This window comes from Neurospora tetraspora (genome assembly GCF_033439725.1).
Source record: "Neurospora tetraspora strain CBS 560.94 chromosome Unknown B0H65scaffold_2, whole genome shotgun sequence".
Classification (NCBI taxonomy): Eukaryota; Fungi; Ascomycota; class Sordariomycetes; order Sordariales; family Sordariaceae; genus Neurospora; species Neurospora tetraspora.
This window is the reverse complement of record NW_026944384.1, coordinates 1819937-1842609: the sequence shown is the minus strand read 5'-3', so window position 1 is coordinate 1842609 and position 22673 is coordinate 1819937. Positions and strand designations below refer to the sequence as shown.

Below are 22673 nucleotides of genomic sequence, written 5' to 3'. Positions count from 1 at the left end.
TTGGGAAATTGAATCCGGGGCCCGGGATGCTACTCTGTAATTTCTCTTCTCCAGACAATCAACAACATTAGACTGCCGTGACTGAGAGCTTAACATTGCGTATGCCCAGGCGTGTTCTTTTGACTGTTCTCATGTCGTCGGATTTATGCATCATATCGTTTCCTACCTTGAATCGAGGAAATATCGACAGAAAATGCCCCGACGTCGAGACTTGGCATTACAGAAGTTGTCTCTACAAGCGGGGTCTCTTTCACACTTTCTCAGTGGCACAAAGACGCATGTTAACTGATTTTACTCGACATTGACTATTTCTGTTATGCTCTCCATGCTAACTACCTCCATCACCAATACCGTAAACTAGATCTCTGCGCAATAGAGCAGAGACTGTTCCAATACTTCACCGCCCCCTGATTAGAACCAGAGTATCTGAGAAATAGTAGCCGCCTGGGCTTCTCCAGATCATCGCCTTTTAAACCTCCCCGCAGCCAGAACTTCATGGAGACACCTGATGCTTTTTACCGTCGACACTTTCCCCCGCCGTCCCGTCAAGAGAGAGGAGAAAACGGGAAACCCATGATAAAACGAAGAGCTATTACAAAACCCGAGGCCCCGGGGGATTCGCCAACAAAAGAGGAATTTATTACCCCGGGATATCGATAGACGAGTGACCGCCAAAAAGAGCAACGTAATAGAGAAACGAGAGGAGAACTTGAGCGATACTAAAAATGATCATAGTAGGGATAACGAGGATCGATGTGCCAGACACGCATGAAAAGACAAGGTATCGTCATGCAGATTTCGTGGCTGATGGATGAAATGGGACAAGAACAGAACATTTATAGGAGGGGTGTTCTTGGCAGTTTTTAGATCGGGAAAATGTGGTAGATATGTCGTCAAGCTTTTTCTTTCTGAAGCGACACATGGAGGCAACAGAGCGTCCTGGTATATACAACGAGATCCTCTAAACGCCAAAAGGAGTCGAACCGGGAGTATACTCTCCGGAGGGGTATTATAAAGAATAAGAGTCATGAACCATCGGTGGCTTATAACCTATCGCAACACAAAGCCGTGCTGCGAGGCAGACAAGGAAAAACATTTTGATTCACCCGCTCACTGTGTATGGTGAATGCTTTCAGGAGACAGGGAAGCGGGATCAACGTCAAAGTGTTTGAGATCCATGTACTGGTTCAGCTCCATTTCTGCTTGGTTCGGCTCGGCAAATGGCGAGTGAGGGTGCATCGGAAGTGTGTAGCTGTGCTTTCCAGGCTGGTACATATCATGGTTGGAACCATCATCCGAAATCGCAGAGCCTTCGCAAATGGGAGGCATAGACATCGGCGGAGATTCGCTCATGATAGCAGGGTGGTCGAACGATAGCGGGGAAATCGACGGGGGCGGAACACCGAGGCTCGAGGGGTTGATCATGGGCGAAAAAGTGGCGCTATAGGGGGTGAAGCTACCTGCCATGTTGCCATTGTCAGGGGGGGCAAAGTAGTTGGGGCTATTGAAGCCAGCCGGGGAGTGAGGAGCAGTCGTCGCCGACATGGGATACTGTCGCATATCCAAAGACCCGAAGCCAGCCTGGGTATCAATGCGCAAGTTAGGGTTGAGAGGGCCCAGCATGTTCGGTTGTTGAGGAATAGGAGCGAAGATCTGGGGGTTGTGGACGGGAGCCTGGTGGTGCTCAGGTTGCGTGATGTGGAAGCTTGGGGGCTGCTGGAGCATCTGGAGTGTCTGGAAATCGATCGGCCCAGGGACACTGCGGCTACGTTGCCTCTTGTGGCCAGGTCCTCCCCGCATCATCATGTTGTTGTTCTGATGGACGTTGATGCCCCATTGGTTCTCCTGGAACATTCCAACGTGCGGCTGCGCGAAGTTTGGCTGAGAAGAGGGACGAGCTGGGGAAACAGGCGCAGACAGGGCCATGGGGTGGTGCATCTCCTGGAACATGTGGTTCGGGCTGTGACGATGCATGAAAGCCTCCAGGCTGACAAGCTTGGCAAGCTGGCCGCTCAGAATCTTGGGGTTGCCACCAAGGTGATGGGTGAGCACGCTTGAAGCTTGCTGATCCTCAGTGAAATCACCGACCTGGAAGAAGCCGCTAGCCTGGCCAGCCGCGTCCATGAAGAAGAGGGGCGGGGAGAGGAGCTCGATCGTGATTCCGCCCATATGATCGCCATCGCCGTTGTTGAGGTAGATATTCTTAATGTAAGAAAAGGGATACTCGATCTTGTATCCTTCCTGCTCGTTGTTGATGTAGTAGGTCATCGTGCACTTGTCGGGGGAGTAAAAGATGATGAGATCCATAGAGTTTTGGGACACGCGCATCCACTTGCCAATAGTAAGCGACTTGCAGGTGAGATGGTGAATCACTGTCGCGAGTTAGCAAGCCGTCCCAACTCCAAGCTCCATGGGGTAATCGAGCCGCAACTTACAAACTTTGCCCTGTCCGCCTTGCTCACCACCAAGCATGCCCTGGTGTCCATATGGCAGCAAACCAGTGCGACCAAAGTAACCAAGACCCTTGCCCGACTCCATCGCCTGCATCGCAAGATACTGTCTCATGGACTCGGGGATGGAATCCATATCCTCGCCGCTTTCCAAGCTCTTCTTCGCCAGAAGCTTGATCTTGGCGCGACTGCTCACAAAGTTAGTCGACAGTCGCAACTGTGAACGGGGAAGAAGCGCGCAGCAGCAAAGACTTACCGGTTCTGGAACCAAATCTGGACAGACCTTTCGGTCATGTTGATCTCCTCCGCTATCCTCTCGCGAACGGTGGCAGTCGGGGTAGGGTTCTTGTTGAACTCCATCTCGAGGGTTGTGAGCTGGTCCTGCGTCGCACGCTGCCTCTTCTGGTTCTTTTGCTGCTGGGTGAGGGTGCTCTTGCGGGGAGGACGCCTCGAGGCCGAAGACTGGCTGTGGTTCTTGTTGCCATTGGCGGGAGTAGAGGGAGAGGGCGAGACACTGTCCTTGGGGAAGCTGGTCGAGTTGGGAGTAGGAAGAGGAGTCATGCTGGAGGTTGGCGAAGGCGCTTCCTGCATCATTGACGGCGGGGCCAAAGCCTCCTGGTTGATTATGTCGGTAGCCATTTCGAGCAGCGCTGGTGTCGTTTCTTTGTTTCCAAAGGAAAGCCAAGAGCGCGTTTAACGATGTTTATCTCTCAATACACGGATCCAGATGTCTCTGGGTTCGGCCTAGTGCTGTCCGACACTGTCTGCCCGTTTCAGGTTGCGCGTCGAGCGGAAGGCTGAAGTGGTGAAGGTGCGATGTCGAAGGCGTATCGCAGTCGTGTGCTTGAGCTAGAAGCTATCGCGAGGTGGCAGATGGCAGCAAAAGGAGGAATGTCGCAAAACAATATGAAAGTCGTATCTTTTTGTGGTAGTAATGAATGTGTCGTCCTGGACCGCAGTAGGTGGGAACAGGAGGATTAGTAGTGATAGTAGTATAGTAGTAGTAAGTACTAAGTGTCTAGCAGTGTTTGGATTGCCAGGGTGAGTGGCAGCGAGAGTGTGTTATGTGTGTGATAGTGGTGATGCTGGTGATGGTGTTGTGGTGTTGATGATGATGATGATGATGCTGAATTCAGACCGTAAAGGAAGGTAGGGACCCGGAAAGAGTGACGGGACCTGATAGAATGGACTGAATTGATTATTGATCCAACTGAACTTGGAAGTGAACGACTGTGGTTAGAAAAGCGAAAGAATGAAGGCAGGGGGAGAGAGAGGAAAGGAAGGCTTGTCGGTGAGAGACGATGCTGACGATGGCGACCGAGGTGGGTTGGAAAAAGAGGGAGTGTGAAAAAAAGAGAGCGACAATGGGCCGGGGACGGGGACATTCGAGGGAAAAAGCAGAAAGGGCAATGGTGGAACATGCGACCACCACCCGACTCCAGCGGGCTCCAGGGCTCCAGGGCTCCAACTAACCTGAACAGGGCTCCAGCAGCGAGCGAGCGATGGGGCGGCACCAGAAAAAGCGGGTCCAGACTCTGGGCAACGAGAGCAACGACTGGGCGACCATCTAGTGGCACTGCGAGACTGCGAATCACTGCGCGAATCGATGGCTGCTGCGAATGGCACCGTCCAGCCAGTGCCTCTGCTCGCTCTGTGGTGCACTGGTGCCCACCACCTGCAAAGGTGGGTCGCTTAATGCGGGTCTAGTGGCGTCCACAAGGGTTGCGGTTGGCCCATATGTCGCCGTGCCTGGTCGTGCCTGGCTCACCTGGCAGAGCGCGCCTTCCATCTCTTCGTCCTCTCCCGGGCAGCTGTCGTCTGGTTCCAGCTTGGTGCAGTTTTGGTGCAGTTCTGGTGCAGTCTGGCGCAGAGGCGATGCAGCAAGTGAGGTGCATCGCCCGCAATGCCCGCCGACAACCCACAGACACCGGCGTCAGAGGTGGGAGGCAGACCGTTGGGATTGGACGCGGTCCGTCACTCGCGAACCACACAAAGCACGGCGATGGCACAGCTCGACACTAGCACACTCGCACATTGACCAACACTCAGCGCGGAACACGGCATGATGGCGACCCTCCTCCCAAGACGTGAGCGACGGTACCTGCAGGAGGACGTGAACTCACTCACTCACTGTCCCCGTCCACAGTCCGTCAGACGCCATCTCGTACCGTGGTCCCGTCCCGTCTCCATGGCAAGCAGTTCAGTTATGTCTCTGTGAGAAAGGCTCTGTCTGTCGTCTGGTCCCTTCTGCAAACCGAAAAGTCCCAGCGAACAGCGATCATGATGGAGTGGATCTCACCCACCACGCTCCCCTTCCTCGTGCTCCTATTCGGGCTCCGACGGCCAAGGCTTTCCGGTCGACCCCGTCGTTTTCCCGATACCCCCAGGTGACCCAGGTACAACCCATCCAGGCCCCGTTTGCACCAGTCGACCAGGTCCCGGACGGACTCGACCATTCAGATGAGAGACGCTACTTTAGCTCCCCAGGGTTACCTTACCACTGGAAAGAACGGCACTCATCCGACTGCCGCCAGGCCTGTTGGTGAGATCCTCTCCTCTGTTCCTGAGCTAGACAGTACCGAAAGAAGCCCTAGAAGTTGAAAGGATCTGGGGGGAACGAAAGGGGAGGGGATGCTTGATTCGGGAGGGCTCGGGCTTGACCGAACTGTCCACAACTCCCATTTCGGTAATCAAGAGCTCGAGACAGACGACGGGGGAGAGTAACCAGGCCTTCAAAATACACAGGACGCAGTACCCTGATGGAGATGGGGAGCCTGACCTGACCTGACTGGCCACGACCTGGCCACCATGCAAGACAGTGAAACCGGTGCAACAGCGATGCTGCCAAAAGGTTCACTAGTCCAGGCCGGCATGGCCAGTCGAGTTCATTTTTCTACATATGGATCTCATTCCCGTCGACAGCAGGTGGTTGTTTTCCTACCCGTTGATGAACATGGTAAATATCGGACGACGACGTTTTCATCTCATCGAGGGAGGACTCGTCCGTTTGATCATCAGCCCAGGAACAATCGACATCCACTCACGGTCCATCATCCGTCGAGGTCAATTGGAATGAATGAGCACAAGCGGATCTTACAATGATCGGGAGAGCTTGCTGCTCCCAGAGCTCTTGTCGAAACATCCAGGTACGTATACTATCGGCCCAATTCTCGTTGTCTGTTATACCATCTGCCACTTTCTCGCCTGGCACCTGTTCATCCGGATACACGAGGAGGCGTAGCTTCCCGGATAATCCTGTCGTGCAACGTGCGCTCGCGTTCATCCTCGGACTCATTCGGGTTCAGTCTGGAAAGCAGATCACCATTCATTGACACTCACAGTGATAACATACTCACCGAAACAGACCCCTATTGCCCTCCAAACCCTTCGGCATCTTGGACCCTTATAAAGTCTCCTAGCTGATCGGCCCTGTTGTCGACGTTTGCTATTGCCGTTGCCGCGGGTTGGCGGGTCAGGAGGGACTGGGAGCCCCAGCAGTCATATGGTATTCGAACAGCGCTATCAGCAAGACCATGCAACGGCCTGACTCTTGCACAAACCATATGCCTCCACCAGCTGTTTGAACTGAAGGTTAGCGCAATGGATCGGCGCGACGTGGTGCGAATTCGGATCGCATCAAGCTGGGATTCATCCACTGGACACCGGAGAGAGACGTGTGTGTTGCACGATGGTCTCTCCACCATCGGCCGTTATAAAGCCATGTCCTCGTTTTTTTTTCTGTTCTCGCTGTTACCCGACGTTGCCGTTGAACATCAACAAAGCCAAAGCTGGCTGTTTGATCCGTCGCTTGGCAATACGCGCCGTTAGCCTCTCCGAAGCGGCTTCGGCTTTTGACACACGCCTCCAGTTGTGGTGCACATGGACAGAGATGCACGGGGCAGTGAGCCAAAATAGATGTTCGTCCCCGGGGTTGCAGCGACGTCAGGCCGGGGGTTTTGGTGTGCACACCAGAAAGCCAAGAAGTGCTTGATGCCATATTCAGGGACACCAATCGGCGTTCATTTAAGCACTTCGGCCCCACGGTTTGGGGGCAGTCTTGGCCCTCTTGGGACTGAAAAAGGGGAAAACAGCGAGACCTCAAGCGACCACACAGTGCGCTAGACTGTCATGGGATCATGGTGTCGCCGTTGGTGTTGTTCTCTTTGCCCTCTTCGCTTTTCTTCCATTTCTCTTCCTTCAACACCATGTCTAGCCTCTCTCTATTTGAGTCGCGATCTCAGGGATGGGCGATTACGTGCGTACTCCAGCTCCTTGGTGTCGCTAAAGCTCATCGATCTCAGGCGAACACTAGAGTCTGTGTCTCCTCATCCTTGTCCTCAGACCGCTGTGTGTTGTGAGACAGGTTCACAAGTTTAGTCCCAGTGTTTACAAGCCTCGACCCCGTCGAGTCCTGTGCTATTCGAAATCGTGCATTGGCGGATTGGCCAGTCTTCAGTGGGGGTCTATCGGATCAGCTGGCGGACCTAGAAGCCCGAAGCACTGCCCACGTTCTCGGCTTTCCTTTTTCATTGGGATTCTATGGGGAAAGGGCAAGGGGTTGTTGATGTTGGAATTCTGGCTGATATTCCTTCGGGACATCGCCACCACAAGATGAAAGTTTGTTCAAGTGCATCTTCTATCGTCGTTTTGGGTGCCTGCAGACAGAACAGGGCGCGGAGAAACAGACTTCAAGACAGCAAAGAAAAAAAGTCAATTGAAGTGGGCAGAGACGTCAGACGCACGTCTGTGCACGGTGCTGCGACCTTGCAAGTTGCTGCAGTGTGTTCCTGCGTTAGCGCCCTTTTTTACTCCGCGATGCTGATGCGGCGTCAACACACGACCATGCCTGCTCCTCTTGCCTGCTGCATGGTGACAACTACTATGAAACCAGGCAGGTCAAGCTCTCTCCAGGCGGCTCCCCACAAGTATTGCGGCAAATATTGTCATGGGCTCTCTTCCGATGGTTCGCATGACGCGGTCAATTCCGGGATAAGCTTGCGAGGAATGATAGGTAACGGGTGAGATGGGGGCGATAACACTGATAATCGACAGCATCCTCCAAGATACCGGGCACGAAAATGATACAGCGCCGATAGAAAAAGAACAAGTCACTGACCGGTCTTATCACATGACCACAGCTGTCTACCGGGACGGGTATATGATCTTCTTACAAGCCCACATCGTCTGTGTTTTCCCAGGTCCTTCTCGATCTCGCACTGGTCTATCTACATAATAACGTAGCCTCATGCTCTCAACGGGAAAGGTCCGGCAGCTGGCCAATGGAATGAAATTGGGCCCGGGCTTGTGGACTACCAGGAACGGGGCATTTTTCTTATGACAGCCGCCCGGTCCGCAAGAATGCTTCCTAGCTCCTGAACTTGATGGCGGACGTGACAGAGAAAAGCCGGAGACGGGTAGGATCTTGATCAAAGACGGCAAAAACCGCAAGAGAACTACTATACTGTTGACAAACCGGCGTGGAGACTCGGACATCACTAGCATCCGATGACAGGACGACGCTCTGACAGGCCGGCGCTACGAAACCGCGGCAAACGGGCGTTTGTCCGTGTTTATTTCCAGATCAAACCAGAGGCAATGCCTGCCTTTTCTCAGACGTGGCTATCTCCGAGAAAGATGTTTATTCCGGCAAGGCAGATTCTCCATTTCGAAGATTGATTGTTTGAGGTGTGTTACCCTTGAGAAGACAGGCTTTCTGGATCTCAAGAAAACACAGCATCCCCTCGTCATAGTTTGGGTTTCAACTAATGCGACTGCGATGCGATGACCGGCGTCCCTGCGAGGGAGACATCCACAGAAGGAACTTGTCTGGACAGTGCGACAGCAATCAGCAACAGCGACGGACAAGCACAAGGTCGAGAACCCACCTTACCCCTGGATTTGTGGAGCATACAAGGATCACTAGCGGCATAACAAGTCAGGAACAGTTTCTAAGCGGTGCGATTCCATTGGTTGTCGGATTTTGAGCTACCCCAAACGGGGCTTAGCTCTGATCATGGGCATGGTCTGTGCCCGGCCTTTTTTCCCTTTCCTCTTCCTCTCGGTGCCTTTCTGTCGCCGGTCACCCATCTGACCCAGAGTCGATCTCTCCTCCTGACAAGCCCGACCATTCATCCGTCCAATCCCTCACCCCGAAGCTCACCCAAGACAACCTTCAATGCCGTCCATCCATCTCACCCCCAATGATGTGCGCCGTCTCAGTGCACACATCCATCGGAATGGCAAAAGAGGGGCATGCCAATGCAAATCCTACATTTCTTTTTCGAGGCAAACCCAATCGTATATTTGGTGGGGGTTACAATATCACATTCGTTGTCTTGGTCGTACACACAACACACACAACACGTCAAAACTGCCCGGATAGAAAACAGAAGAACAACGGAAAAAACTCTGAAAACTGAAAAATAGGAAGAGTTCTCAACCGCCCCAGCACACTTGTCACTACGAGGTGCACCGTGCGGTTACATCTTGCTGATGACGACCTTCAACTGCTAACAAGCGATATGATCTTTGGCGGAGCTTTTCGTCCCCCTTTCCCCATCCGGCTGTGGAGGAGGCATTCGAACATCGTCCGTCTACCGGAGCTGCGAATGGGCCTTGGGGACGCGCTCAGAATAGGAACGAACACGCTCGCGGTCCTTTCACTCTTTTTTTCCAACGCGAGACGACGGCGGGCGATCGTTCATGCGGCCACCCGCTCCGTTTGATGATTGGCCTGTCTTCTGAGTGTCTGCTTGAAGGTGTCCAAAGCCTCATGCACATCTGACTGGCCGTAAGCTCTGTACGCCGGCGAACGAAGACAAAAGCACTGCGGATGGACGCTGACAGAAAAAGGGCATGCGAAACACCCGATGTCGTAAAAGCACCACTGACTATCAGGAACAGGAAAGTTGGAAACATGTCGCGAGCTGGAGATGCAAGAGCCAAAATAACCACAGAGCCTCGTCAACCAAGATCTGAAGATTCTCGAAACACACCTGACCGCGGGAAGCCATGTGGTCATGACGATAAGCCCAAGGCCAATCCCCGGTGAGATATCGACGGTGGCCATGTCAAGTGGCCAGCCTGAGCTGGGTTTACTTGGGGGGTTCTGGGCGCCAAGCTTTCTTTCCCCCCTACTCGTTAAGTAGGGGTAGCGAAAATCTGGGACAGGTTTTTATTCTTGGGACATCTGAACTGGCGCCAAAAGACCAAGAAACCTGTTAGTGCAGCATCGATCGCGAACCATTTCAACCACCACCATTTTCTAAAATTCTGAAAACATTCAGGGAGTATAAGGAAGTATTAAAATAAGCATCCTCAAAGTTGCATCAATTTTGAACGAAACGTTGGGAAGAAAACGCGAGCGCGCTCTCTTTTGCTGTCAAAATGTCGGTTCGGCTTGGCGGTTAGTGAAACTAAAAGCGACGACATTTAATAATTGAGGAAGACTCCGGAAGCAACTACTCATTCAATTTCCTAAATGAAATCTCCAAACTTTGAGAGGCAATTCTTCTATCTTGAGTATCGCTTCCCAAATTTTCCCCGAATTTTAGAAAAATGGTGGATGTAGTTATCATTGTTGCATCCTGTCCACTAACACTTTTCGGTAGTATACGCTAACATTTCAGATGTCCCACGAATAAAAACCTGTCCCAGATTTTCGCTACACCCTACTTAACGAGTAGGGGGGAAAGAAAGCTTGGCGCCCAGAACCCCCCAAGTACACGAGCACACCACAGTCACCTCCTCTCCTGATGTTTCCGCCCACCAATGTATGACGGAGCTCTCGGCAGTTATTAGGCGACGGTGGCGCTCTCTCTCCTTCTCTTCAGCCCTGAAAGTGGACGCCGTTCCTCGAAATCATGAACAACCATAAACATCAGCTCCCCTTGTCCGATAAAGCCGCTGTGCTTCGCTGTCAGCCTCGGGTTTATCAACCTGGCATGACGGACAAGCCCGCATCGTGTTCGGGGCTCCATCTCATCGACGTTAAGGCATGACGGTCTCCTTCTTATTTGACTGGATTTGGAGTCCTGCTCCGCACGCACACCAACGATGCCACCGATGCCCACTCAACATCGTCATGCTAGGCCGATATGTTTTTAGATGACTTGAACCAAGTGTTCGTTTGTCAATTCATTCTGTGACGGCATAAGATCTCGCTGTTTGTTCTATACAATGTTTCCTTCACGGTGAGTGTTGACGGAACAAGGAACCCACTCACATTGGGCTCGCTCCATCAGAATGGGAAGCCAGAAACACCATGATAACCGTTGGATTTGAAACTCAAAAAAGAAAGTGATATCAGGCGATACGCAGGCCGCCCGGTGTTATACCCAGCAGAGTTTAGAGCTGCGAACGTTTGGTTCGTCAATGCCGGACTTTTCATGTCTCACGAGCGGTGCGCCCCCGGCTCCGGGGTAGTCACCGGGGTCCCGGGGTACAACGTCAGAGAACCTGTCGACCTCGGATGCTCGGCTCCTATCCGAAGCAGCGGGCCGGAAGAATGAACAAAAGCGGATGACGACTCCGTCTGGTCGTCGAAACTACCCCATCCCGCCTGAACTCGCCGGGGTATTTCCCCCCGTCAAGAGTGCCCTCTCCGTTCGGGTTTCTCGCATGATCATGCAACGGTCAACAAGGTTGCATCCCCATTCCAACCACCAATCCCAGGACGGGCCTCCGAACTTCTGAAACTCCCGGGTCAAGTGTCAAGCCGAACATGACAAAAAGAAATGTCCGTGTTCACCCCGGTCATCCACTGTTCAAACGGTAGCGGCATCCCGTTGAGGAAGGTTGTTGACGACAACCCGTTCTCGGCTCGTTTAATACCCCAGATCTGACGATACGATGACTCGCGTCACCGCCGTCAACATTTATGCATCTCTTGGCGACGGATGGTTCATCGATCTCAACATCGACGAGATCGATCGAACGAACATGTTTGCATAACTCTTGCATCCTGCATGGTTTAGGCAACACGATAACACTGCGTTTTCTTCACCGCAATCCTCTGGCCAAATGGTAGCGAATATCTACCGACAATGTCTCACATGCACCCTTATGCTTGCTTTTCCTTCAAGTTATGTTGTGTTGTTTACGCGTTCTCAATCTCGTTCTTCCCGTTCGCTTGCTTTTTTATTCTACCAACCTCATACTTACCCCCATCAACCTCTGACAGGAACGCTTCCTCATCAAGGGTGATCGTCGACCAGGGATAGATGCCATGGTGGCACATGCTACCAAGACCGGGAGATCCTGTTCGTCTGTACACTATTTGTCATTGTGCCCTGGACCATGATCTGGCAAGTGGCAAGATGAAGATGGTTATTGGGGTCGTTGAGCTACAGGATTTTCAAGGCTATCCCTTCCTGGTCTTTTCTGCTGTTCACATTCTCCCAGAAAATCTATTCCATGGGAGAACCTAGTACTGTACTACGACAGAGTTCCCTCTCGTGAAGATGTGATGCAGTTTGCCATGCAACAGAGCTATAGTCAAGTACTTGTAACCTTAGCCAAACCAAACGAAACCATGGAGATCATATATAGCTATGCTAAATAGGTAACCCCCACCTCCTTTCCCGTCTATACCTTGTATGTATACTTCCTGTTCTCTTCTGTCGTATCTTCTCGAAGTCGAGACAGCATGATCCCAGTCCTTGTTTATACAGAGTTATGTTTAACCCATCATCCTCATACAAACTATACATAGTTCTTCAAGCACAAGTCGAAAGGTCTACTAAACCGCTAGCTCTACAAGTCTATTATACTCGGATATATTTTCCACAATCTCCATGCCAAGCCAAACACTTTCCTTCTACCCGTCCTCTACTCAACCTCAACCAAAACCAGGATCCTTCGTCCGGCTATATATAATAATCACACAATCCTTCGCCAGGAAACCCCAGGAATATTCCAACAACCGTCTTCCTTGCCCACTCGTCCCGCTCCGTTCCGTCCCTCCCGGCCGCCGCACGCCCGACTGCTCGGGCAGCCGGGCCGATTCTTAGCTTGATGAGCTAGGTGAGCTACGAAAGGTACGGGAGCTTGGCGAGCTTGGAGCCTTGGCTGGGTTCGTTGTTGGGTTTGTTGGGCTGTGGGTTTAGACGTTGGGACTTTGGGACTTTGAGGAATACGAGGGACTTGGGTATATAGAAGATATTTGCTACTGCTGCGGTGGGTATACGTATCGATAGTTGTGAGAAAGGATTTGTTTTAACTGAAGTTGTTTGAACTTGATAATGATACACACCACGATAAAGACTTTTTTTTTTTTTTTTTTTTTGGGTCAATTACATGCAGCGCAGGTTATCCAGATATTTCTCGTGTCTATTATACCTTGGGAAACACTGGAGTATATGTGTCAAAGGAGACAGTCTTTCTTTACTCTGACGAGAACCGTTTCACTCACTAGTCTACGTAGGTAGACATGTCTACACTTGCCTCTTAAGAATATCATACTTGTGTCTTAAGTATATCTCAGGCGCGCGAAATGACGTCGGCTCGGTATGAGGCAGCCCTTACATCGCTCATGTGAATAATACCTCTAAAGAATGAAATATCATTGGTAATAAACAGTTTTGGCAGCATAGTTCGGCGAGCAAGAGGAATGAATGTATCTTCATGTAAGGAATCGCAACTGAAGCTGAGCTGAGCCACTTCTGTCGGGGAGGAGGAAGATGGAGGAGGGAGAGGTCGATAGGGGGAGGGGCAAATACCTATCTATGCTTGTGCTTTCGATGACGGGGGTAGACAAGGAGGGCTTCGTTCAACTGCGAAATTGGAGTCGCTACCTACCTTACTCGGTCTTACATGAATGACAGATTGAGAATGATCAAGAGAACAAAATAGTATCGTCACCGCGCTTGGCTCACGTGCACGCGACCACAACTTCCAGTCAGAGACAGGCAGGCAGGCAGGCAGGCGGGGGCTGTATACACATGGAAGGAGCAACACCCAGCTGAGGGCGGGGTGAGGCGAGGTAAAAAGGAAAGAACGAACAAAAGCACAAAAAAAAAGAGAAGACAAGAACGCCTCACCCCTGATTCGAATGCCTTACACGCGGTTAAGTTCAAGGAAGGAAGGGAGGAAGGAACAGGGAAAGGGCAACACAAATACCGCTGTGCCACCCGTCCCGGGAGTGTGAGTCTTGTCTACTGGGAGGTATTAGGATTGGGCGCGGTCGAAGTAGTATATGTAGGAGGGAATGATTGATTGGCTGTGTGCTTCATTCAGGTTTGGGAAACGGGCAGCACGGGGCCGAGACGAGAGTTGGGATGAAAGGTTGGGTCATGTGTTGGAGGTAGTTGGCCAAGACGAAGGATGTTCGGCGGGCAAAAGTGAGTTGTGATTGTTGAAGGGTTACTCACACGTTGTGGTTGCGTTCAGATCGTAGCCAGATAGTTTTGATGTTGTAAAATATAAAGTTATAATGTTAAGAAGCGGCCGGTTATATATGTGAAGATGTTTGCGAGTGTCCGAAGACTGTTAAACCAACCCTCGGCGTGGTTGTCACGACATTAGGTTACCCTTTATCAACTAGTTAGACTGAGTTATGTTTCATGTTTCTCTAAACGCAGTACCAGCCCTTCCTTCAAATACAACTAATATTATGCTTCGCCTTCTATGGTGTCTAACGGACCAGAAGCACCCCTATGGCGCCTAGCTTTCTATGATTGGTATCAAAATATGCGACAAAAGCTCCCCATTCTACTCTTTACCTAAACTCAGTGCGACTAACCCCAACACCGTCCATTTGACAACCGAGCGCACCTTCTAAGCAGTGGTCTCCCCAACCTCAGTTGGCGCGACAACCGTTGGCTTTTCCTCTTCTTTCTTCTCCTCCACAGGCGCCGCCGCAGGAGTCGGTTCTGGAATAGCAGCAGACTCGGGGGCCGGTGCTGGCGCCTCCTTGGGAGCCTCCGTGGTCGTTGGTACAGGGGCAGCAGCGGGAGGGGGAGCGAGAGCAGTGACCGCCTCAGACTCAGCAGCCAGCGCAGGCGCAGATGCGGCAGGAGTGGGCTCGGGAGCAGAGGTGGCAGCGGCAACAGGACCGGCAACACCAACCTGGGCATGACCAGTGATGAAATCCTCCAACTCGCCAATCTGCTGGCCACCGGAAACCCAGCGCTGGTACTTGGCCTCACGCTTCTCGGCGCACATCTTCTGCAGGGCGGGCCAGTAGGTGGCGTGATCGTAGTCGAACTCGAGAGTGCCGTTGAACTCGGTCCAGAGCTGCTCGGCGGGGACGTACTTCTTCATGTCCTCGTTGAACTTGAGCTTCTCGCGGGTGTTAGGATCGATGAAGGGAGTAATGAGCTTGAAGAAGCCGTTGACAATCCAGGGAACTGTAATTGGTCAGTTATCAGGAGTTCGTCAGAGATTAGGCATTGGACATACCGTTGATAATGAGAGCGCGTCCGAGTCTTTCGGGGTAGTGGTTCTGAAGGATGTTAAGAACTTCGCGAGCCAGACCGAGTCCGGGAGCCGTGTTCGACCTGGACTTGCTCGACTTGAAGTTGATGAGCAGAGACAGAGTCTCAACCTGGGGCGGCATAAGCTCGATAACGCGCTCGAGCATGAAGACGAGGTGCTGAACTTGGCGAGGAGAGGCCTCGGTGTTCTGGCGGCCGGGGTTCAGGTAATGGCAGACGCGGCCCTCCTTGTCGTAGCCCAAGATAATCTGCTTTCCAGTCTCGTTCTCGGGCGAGATGTGATCCGCGGTCAACTCCTCGACACCGTACTCTCTCCTCCACGTAAGCGTGCCCAGGATGCGTTTCTCAGCCTCCTTTTGATTCCATTTCGTTGCGCGCAGGAAGCGGAGAAGACATTCCCGAGTCAACCAGAACTTCTCTCTGTGGGTGAGGGGACCGGCCTTGCCTTCAGCCGCTGGGACTTCCTTCCAGTTCTTGACTTGCTCGAGCAACGAGTTGTACTTTTCCTGCTGGTCAGCCGTAAGCGCCGCTTGGGGCCTGGGCTGGCTGTCAGGGGTGGGGGAAGCCAGAGGGACCTTGAGGACGGTGGCCATTTTGAGTGAGCGATGGGTTGAGAGTTGGGTATTAAAGAAAGTAGGTTGAGTAAGCTCTTAGAAAGCAGGAAGAACGGAAGAAGATGTGGGAGGTGGTTTAGGGAAAGAAAGCCGAGATAAGTCGAAGTGGAAGTGTAGTGGAATTGGACGACGACGATGTGTCAGCCACAACCGAATTAGGGGTTTTGATTGCTGGCCTCAAATCGCTTCGATGATCACGGAAATTGGCGAATATCTATCCGACTGAACCGAAGAAAAGCCAAGACTTGGAACCAAGATATGGAAGATTTGTAGTCAAATATTGAAAAGATATGCTATTTTGAAGATGTCACCAACCGAACATGTCAATCTTCTTGAGTCTTCGTTAAGCAATGCACCTTGATAAACACCTCTGTGCACTTCGGACGATCCGTCTGCAACGTGCAAGCACAGCTCTCAAACTTGCATCGAAGCGCTTTCCCGAATCTGGAGTTAGCGTTAGGGAAGCCACGCACCAGCCACAGATCCCCTGAGCTCCATAGCGTCACACCCTCAAGACACAAGGACCACCCACCCCTGCCAATTGGTTTAGCGTGTTTTCGCGTTAATTGATTTCTACGGCGCGGTTAGCATGACGCGTTCTGTAAATGTGTAGTTCCCCTCCATGATTATCTTCGTGATACCCAGTACAGGTAACTTTCAATTCGTGAAAACACAACCTTAGGCCCGTTAGTTTGGAGACTCGACCAACCTGTTAAACACCACGAGCACCCGAGAGAAAAGCCAGCGCAAACATCACAATCGCGATCATGGCCGATCCAGTCGTGGCCGAGCTCAACGAGCGCTTCGGCACTGCCAACACCGAGCTGTCACCCGATGTCATCTACGAGCTCCAATCGATCATGCGCCTGCACGAACTCGACGTCCAAGATATGTTCTTCAAGTGGGAGTCGTACTGCATCAAGATGGACATGGACCAGCCCAAGATGTCCATGTCCACAGTTCGCAAGTTCAAGCAGGACCTACAAGACACACTAGAACGAGCAAACCGAGCGCAGGCGCTGGAGCAAGTCAAGACCGAAAAACGACCGGGAGGAACACCAAGGCCAGGAGCGAGGAACAATAGCGATGTGTTTGGTATGCTCGATGGACTTACAACGCCGGCCGCCCGACGGGCAGCAAAGCTCGGTTCGGCCAGGAAAACACTAATGGGGACACCGATCAGCTCCCGCTTGAAGAATGAGCCCGTAAGCTCGCCGATGAAGCTGGAGGCTCAACTGGATGCCATGGGCGCTATTCCGTATGTCAAGACCAAATCTGTGCCGACGTATTCCTGCTAACCGTTCCAAGACCATCTTCTTTCAAAGACAGACAAAACGCCGGCGAAGCGATCGAGATCCTCAACGAAAACCTCCCTGTGCCCGAACCTCCCATCGCTCCCTTTGGCGAGTCTCGCATCAAACTTACTGCCGCCTCCGACCAGAAGAAGCTGGGATACAAGCCACTTGCAATGAAGCTCTCCGAAGCATCAGAGATCTTGGACGACAGGATAGACGACTTCACTACTTTGGTTCTGGAACATCTCAAGTTGGACGAATCTGCATTCGGCAGTGCGGCTATGCAGAGTACTACGGAGATCGTGGCAGTCGGACGCATTGCATCTGATTCGTCCGAAGGCAAGCTCAATGCCGCTTCCCTGGTATTAGAGACCTCGAGGAGGATGGGCGGCGGTTTCCGAGTACCCCTAAACGTGAGCAAGCTCAAGGGTTACCAGTTCTTCCCCGGACAGATCGTCGCACTACGCGGAACCAACACCACAGGGCGCGAGTTCACTGTGAACGAAGTCCTGCGCATGCCTCTCATGCCCAATGCTGCCTCCGCCCTAGAGACCATGGCCGCACACCGCGAGAGGCTACGCGGCGGTCCGGACGCCATGGACACAGACGACGAGAACCCCATGCCTCTTAACGTCATCTTCGCCTCCGGCCCCTACACCGCCGACGACAACCTTGACTTCGAGCCGCTCCACACTCTCATCAACGAAGCAGCAGACACCTACGCCGACGCCGTCATCCTCACCGGTCCCTTCATCGACGCCGAGCACCCCCTCATCGCCTCGGGCGACTTCGACCTCCCCGAGGAAGCCGTCTACGACCCCGACGCCGCCACCATGAGCACCGTCTTCAAGTACCTCATCTCGCCCGCACTGAACCGACTCGTATCCGCCAACCCCCACGTCACCATCCTCCTCGTTCCCTCGGTCCGCGACGTAATCGACCGCCACGTCTCCTGGCCACAAGACGCTTTCCCCCGCAAGGAGCTCGGCCTGCACAAGAGCATCAAGATCATCGGCAACCCGATGACGCTCAGCCTCAACGAGACGGTGGTGGGGATCAGCAGCCAGGATGCGCTGTGGGAGCTCAAACACGAGGAGTTGATCGGTGGTACGGTGGAGGATACTAACGGCTTGTCGAGGGTGGCGAGGTACCTGATCGAGCAGAGGCATTATTTCCCGCTGTTCCCGCCGACGGATCGGACGAAGCTGCCGAAGACGGGCAGGCAGGTGATTGATGGGCAGGCGGCGCCGGGCGCGATGCTGGATGTTAGTTATTTGAAGTTGGGAGAGATGGTTAATGTGCGCCCGGATGTGTTGATTGTGCCCAGTGCGTTGCCGCCTTTTGCAAAGGTATGTTTTGTGGTGTCGTACTTTTTTCCCATCCAGAAAACGCGTTCAGTTGCTGACTTTTCGGTCCCCTTTCTTAGGTCATTGAGAGTGTGCTGGTTATCAACCCCGGGTATCTGTCACAACGCAAGCGAGCGGGTACATATGCCAGGATGACACTGTATCCGCCAAAGCTGTCGGAGGCGGATGCTGCGCCTGGCGGGATGCTTGCCCACAGGGTCTTTGAGAGGGCGAGGGTGGAGGTTACCAGGATTTGAACGGGATATGAAAGTTTTGGGGTTCGTAGACATGTCTTGAATGATGTGGCAACTGGAGGTATGGTTCTGGGTTGAACTATTTTTGGCATTGGTATTAGGATATAACCAGGTGGTTCGGCGTCGGAATGGAAAAGTATGCACATCCAGCTTGGTGATACTGTACATCGATATTACTGCAAGGAGTACTAGCATAACCCGAGGTGGCCGCAGGTAGGCATGACAGGCTACTACCTAGTATCCACCCTTCTTCGTTTGTCGCTCTCATGACGATCTCGCTCTCTGGATGGTGACCGTTTCCTCCGCTCACCGTGGTCGCGATCACGATCACGTCTTGGGGACGGCGACCGGCGCCTCTCCCTGTAATCATCATCCCGACGTCTGTCACGGTCCCGGTGCCGGTCTCTGTCTCCGTCCCTATCACGGTAACGATCCCGGGAACGGTCTCCATCGCGGTCGCGATCCCTATCGCCTCCCCTATACCGATCCTCGCCACGCGACCGGTCGTCACCCCTTGGTCTCTCAGAAGCGCTCTTCCGATCACCCAGCGGAATGGCATTCGAGCCCTTCGGCCCATCACCACCCCTATCACTGTACCGATCCCTATGCGAGCCGTCAGGCTGGAATCTTTCATCTCCAAACCTGTCAAACTCCCTCCCCGGTCTGTTGTCATGCAACCGGCCCCACTGTCCCGTATCCTCACTCTTGAGGTCTCTGTACTTGGTGGCGCCCTTCCTTCCCAACTTGGTCATGTCTCGCAACTGCAGCGCCTTCGGCAACAGGTCCCGGTTCCTAACATCGTCCGCAAACCTCGCGCCCATAATGTCTCGCTTATCCAGTCCCATCTCCTTGCTCTCATCCTGGAAGAAAGCACCCTTGTGGAAGTACTTTTGCATGTACGCCATCTTGCCTTTGCCCTCCTTCTCCTCCTTTTGCTGCTGCAGGTGTTTCTCGTCTTCGGCACGACGCTCTTCTTCCGTGAGGTTCCGCCGGCGCTCGATCTCTGCGAGTTCCTTCTCCTTGGCCTCGATGGCCTCACGCTCGCGACGCACACGCTTGAGCTCGCGCAGCTTCCAGGCAGCATATTCGGCTTCGGGGTCGATGTCGTCCGTGTCGTCGATTTGGTCGTCTTCTGGGTCGGTGTCGTCGTCCCAATGCTTCTTGCCGGCGGCGCGGGCGGCGATGTCTTTTTTGATTTGCTCCTCAACGAGCTCGTCGGCAGCGCGGCGGCGGGCCTCTTCGGCAGCTGCTTCGTCTTCTTCGGGTGTTGACTTCTTTCCTGTTGAGGTGGAGTTGGATGCGGTTACCCCAGCTTCGCGGTCGGCCTTGCGAATGAACTTTGGTCGCAGCATCAGCCGCCTTGGTGCTTCCTCTTCTTCTGAGCTCTCTTCCTCTTCGGACCCTTCTTCTGAGCTACCACTTTCCTCTTCCTCTTCGTCTTCCTCCTCTGTCACGAACCCCTCCTCTCTTGCTTTCTGTTCGGCCGCAATGCGCGCCTTCGCAGCTGCTGCCCGTCGCTGATTTTCTTCTTCCTCGTCGTCTTGGGCGCTGCTGCCTATCCCGACGGCTTTCAGGTTGATCTTGCCATCGTTGCCACGGCTGATGATTCGGCCGGGACCTGCTGCGTTGACGAACTTGGGCGCTGGCACCTTCCGCGTGGGAGGCTTCTTGGGGGCCTCCTCGTCGTCTTCGGAAACGTTGTCGGATTCGGATTCGGAGTCGACTCCGGTGGGCTTGCCGGCGCGGTAGCGCGGTGCCTTGACCGGGTTGGCCGTCATGCTCTTAGCTGGCGGCATAGTGGGCGTGGGTGTGGGCGTGTAAAGCTGATATCGGGTTGGCAATGCAAGGCTGAAAGATTAAACTAAGTACAGATAGCGAACCCAAAAGGATGAAATGGAGTTCAGAATGAAATGGGAAGTGCAACTTTCATGTCCGGGTGGTAATGATGAAATTACAGTGCAACGGTCAAGTACGATACGTGCAGTATGTAAATTTCGTGACGCGGCAAGTGGACCTTGCAGGGCACAGCGGGTTGTTTGGTTCCCGCTGCCAAGACCCGGCGCAGCTACCGAATGCCCCGCATGATGTTAGAGGCCAGGGGATCCACTGGCCGTGCACGTGCCCAGCTAGACTGGGATATGCGGGATTTTTACCCAGATGCTAGAGCTTTAAGTTTGCAGAGCCAGTTTTATATATATATTTACAATCAAGTTACGTTGAACCTTATATCGATTATTACCTATAATATTACAATTAAGAGTCTTATTAATTTAACCGTTAAAGTTATCGCTAATAACGATAACCGATTAAACGATTGCTAACAATATTTACAACTAAAATTAATAGCGTTACTCTCAATAGCCCTAAGGATTAGCCGGTTTAGGAAAATACATTTATTTCTATAGCCTAAGATTTTAGTATTTAGAAATATATCGATCCCAATAACCGTACGCCCTAGCCAATTGAGCCTGCAGAGCCCAATATCGCTAACTATTAGGGGGAGGTTCCCGTTAGAGAAATTAAGGAAATTAAGAAGGATAGGGAAGTTGCCTTATCTATTGCCGCTAAACTTTATAGCTTTTATTATAAGCGCGACTATTGTAGCTATATAATTAAGAAATTAGATTAGTGTGTAAAGGTCAAGACCTTCTTTAACTTAGGTATTAAGAAGATTATATTAAGTCGTTGGATATTTAAAACCGTTGGAGATAATTACTAGGAAATTAATTTTATTAAATATATTAGTTGATATAAGTAGTACAATAATTTTAATAAATCTACTACTTTTAACAACTATAAGGTAAAGAAATTCGCCCGGGTTAGATTTATTAATATTTTTAAGCCCCCTAGTAGAGCTAACTATAATTAGTATAATTAGACCTTTTATTAGGAAATAGCTATAGTCCTCTATATTATTAGAGGAATTATTAGAGTAAATAGATTAGACTTGTAGTTCCTAGAATTCTATACAGCTATAAAATCGAATCCTTATACCGCTTAGGTAAACAATTACTAGCTTTAGTATAATAAGGAGATTAAGAGAAACCTTAATTTTAAATTTTTTTTCTATACTGTAGCTAAGAATTTTCGTAAAGTAGTAATAGCGAATACTATTTAGGGAAAGGGTCGTGCCCCCTTACTTAAGGGTATTGCGTTCGCGGCTATATTAAGCGGTAAGTCCGTTAAAGAGAACGTTCCTAGCGATAAATAAAACCTTAGCTTAGAAGTAGAGGGACGGAGAGAAGTTGCAAGTAAGAATAGTAAATTTATGAAGAATATTAATGAAAATAAGCGTACTTCCTCTTCGTCCTTACTAACGAATAAACAACCGCGACAATCCCTATATAAATTCTATAAATAGCCAGGCTATAATTTAGATAAATACTACTACGCTAAGTTATAGTTAGCCTATAAAGGTTTAGTCGAAAGTCCTATTATTAAGAAGCGTACGTTTGTTAATTTAAAGAAGGATAAAATATTTAAAGAGGCTGTTAACTATTTGCGAACGTAGCAAGACGATAAGGATTAAAATAATTAATTCTATAGACGTTAGGTAAGTAAGGGTAATCTTTTAGTACTTATAGTGAAACGCGGCACTATATACCTATTGAGAGACTTTATAATCTTTAATTTAAGTATAATAATATATATTTTTAATAAGGTTAATTGGGTTAAAAATTTTATTCTATTAAATATTAGTAATTACGTATAGGTTAGAAATAAGCGGATTCTTATCGAGGGGTATAGTATTATTACAATTACAGTCTAGGACGACGTTAGAGATAGAGAGTTCTAATTCTTTAACGTCGCTTTAATGCTAGGTATAATTTATAACTTCGTCTCTTTAAAATAATTCGAAGATAAATAAATCTATTAGGATTATAAGAATAGTTATTTGTACTCCCGCTTTACGGACTCCCTTATTTATTATATTTATTAAATATAAGTAATTTATTTTAGAATATATTTTTTTGTAAAATAGCGTTAAGAAATCTTCTTTCACTATATAGTATATAAATTATATTATGCGGAAGCCCTAAAAGGGTAAACCCTTTCGTTAGTATTTTTAATTTAGCTACCCGGGACCCGAAATTTTAGTTAAATTAATAGAGTAAAAATATAGCGTGCAATTTAAGGGATTGGATATAATATATTGCAAACTATATACTAAAGTTAAATTGAAGTGTTAAGTACGTAGAAAAGTTTATAATTACTTAGAGGGCCTTAGATTACAATCAGCCGTCGATTTCTTCTTTTATAAAGAAATAAAAGTAGGGGGT

General features: G+C 50.8%; 6 protein-coding genes across 6 annotated transcripts; 2 read left to right on the top strand and 4 right to left on the bottom strand.

Moving 5' to 3' along the window:
* Positions 1-1062: 1062 nt before the first annotated feature.
* On the bottom strand, positions 1063-3274 carry B0H65DRAFT_98834 (uncharacterized protein). The gene is made up of 3 exons (XM_062831659.1): positions 2707-3274; positions 2436-2638; positions 1063-2372 (listed from the first exon to the last, which is right to left on the bottom strand). The coding sequence occupies exons 1-3, from the start codon at positions 3087-3089 to the stop codon at positions 1111-1113; spliced, it is 1848 nt and encodes a 615-aa protein (XP_062684079.1). The 5' UTR covers positions 3090-3274; the 3' UTR covers positions 1063-1110.
* A 795-nt stretch (positions 3275-4069) lies between these two features.
* B0H65DRAFT_439769 (uncharacterized protein) lies at positions 4070-5051 on the top strand (the record flags this gene model as incomplete). The annotated part of the gene is made up of 3 exons (XM_062825442.1): positions 4070-4389; positions 4597-4846; positions 4938-5051. 3 exons carry the CDS (start codon positions 4070-4072, stop codon positions 5049-5051), a joined length of 684 nt encoding a protein of 227 aa, XP_062684078.1.
* Positions 5052-8991: 3940 nt separating this feature from the next.
* B0H65DRAFT_98790 (uncharacterized protein) lies at positions 8992-9553 on the bottom strand. The gene has a single exon (XM_062831658.1). The coding sequence runs from the start codon at positions 9517-9519 to the stop codon at positions 9151-9153; it is 369 nt and encodes a 122-aa protein (XP_062684077.1). The 5' UTR covers positions 9520-9553; the 3' UTR covers positions 8992-9150.
* A 4672-nt stretch (positions 9554-14225) lies between these two features.
* B0H65DRAFT_506312 (CRAL-TRIO domain-containing protein) lies at positions 14226-15477 on the bottom strand (the record flags this gene model as incomplete). Its single annotated transcript, XM_062828055.1, has 2 exons — positions 14226-14797; positions 14850-15477. 2 exons carry the CDS (start codon positions 15475-15477, stop codon positions 14226-14228), a joined length of 1200 nt encoding a protein of 399 aa, XP_062684076.1.
* A 577-nt stretch (positions 15478-16054) lies between these two features.
* On the top strand, positions 16055-18510 carry B0H65DRAFT_98744 (DNA polymerase alpha subunit B N-terminal-domain-containing protein). Its single transcript, XM_062831657.1, has 3 exons — positions 16055-16756; positions 16807-18142; positions 18220-18510. The coding sequence occupies exons 1-3, from the start codon at positions 16266-16268 to the stop codon at positions 18394-18396; spliced, it is 2004 nt and encodes a 667-aa protein (XP_062684075.1). The 5' UTR covers positions 16055-16265; the 3' UTR covers positions 18397-18510.
* Positions 18460-20415, bottom strand: B0H65DRAFT_98738 (splicing factor, Prp19-binding domain-containing protein). The gene has a single exon (XM_062831656.1). It carries the CDS (start codon positions 20187-20189, stop codon positions 18624-18626), a length of 1566 nt encoding a protein of 521 aa, XP_062684074.1. The 5' UTR covers positions 20190-20415; the 3' UTR covers positions 18460-18623.
* Positions 20416-22673: the final 2258 nt, after the last annotated feature.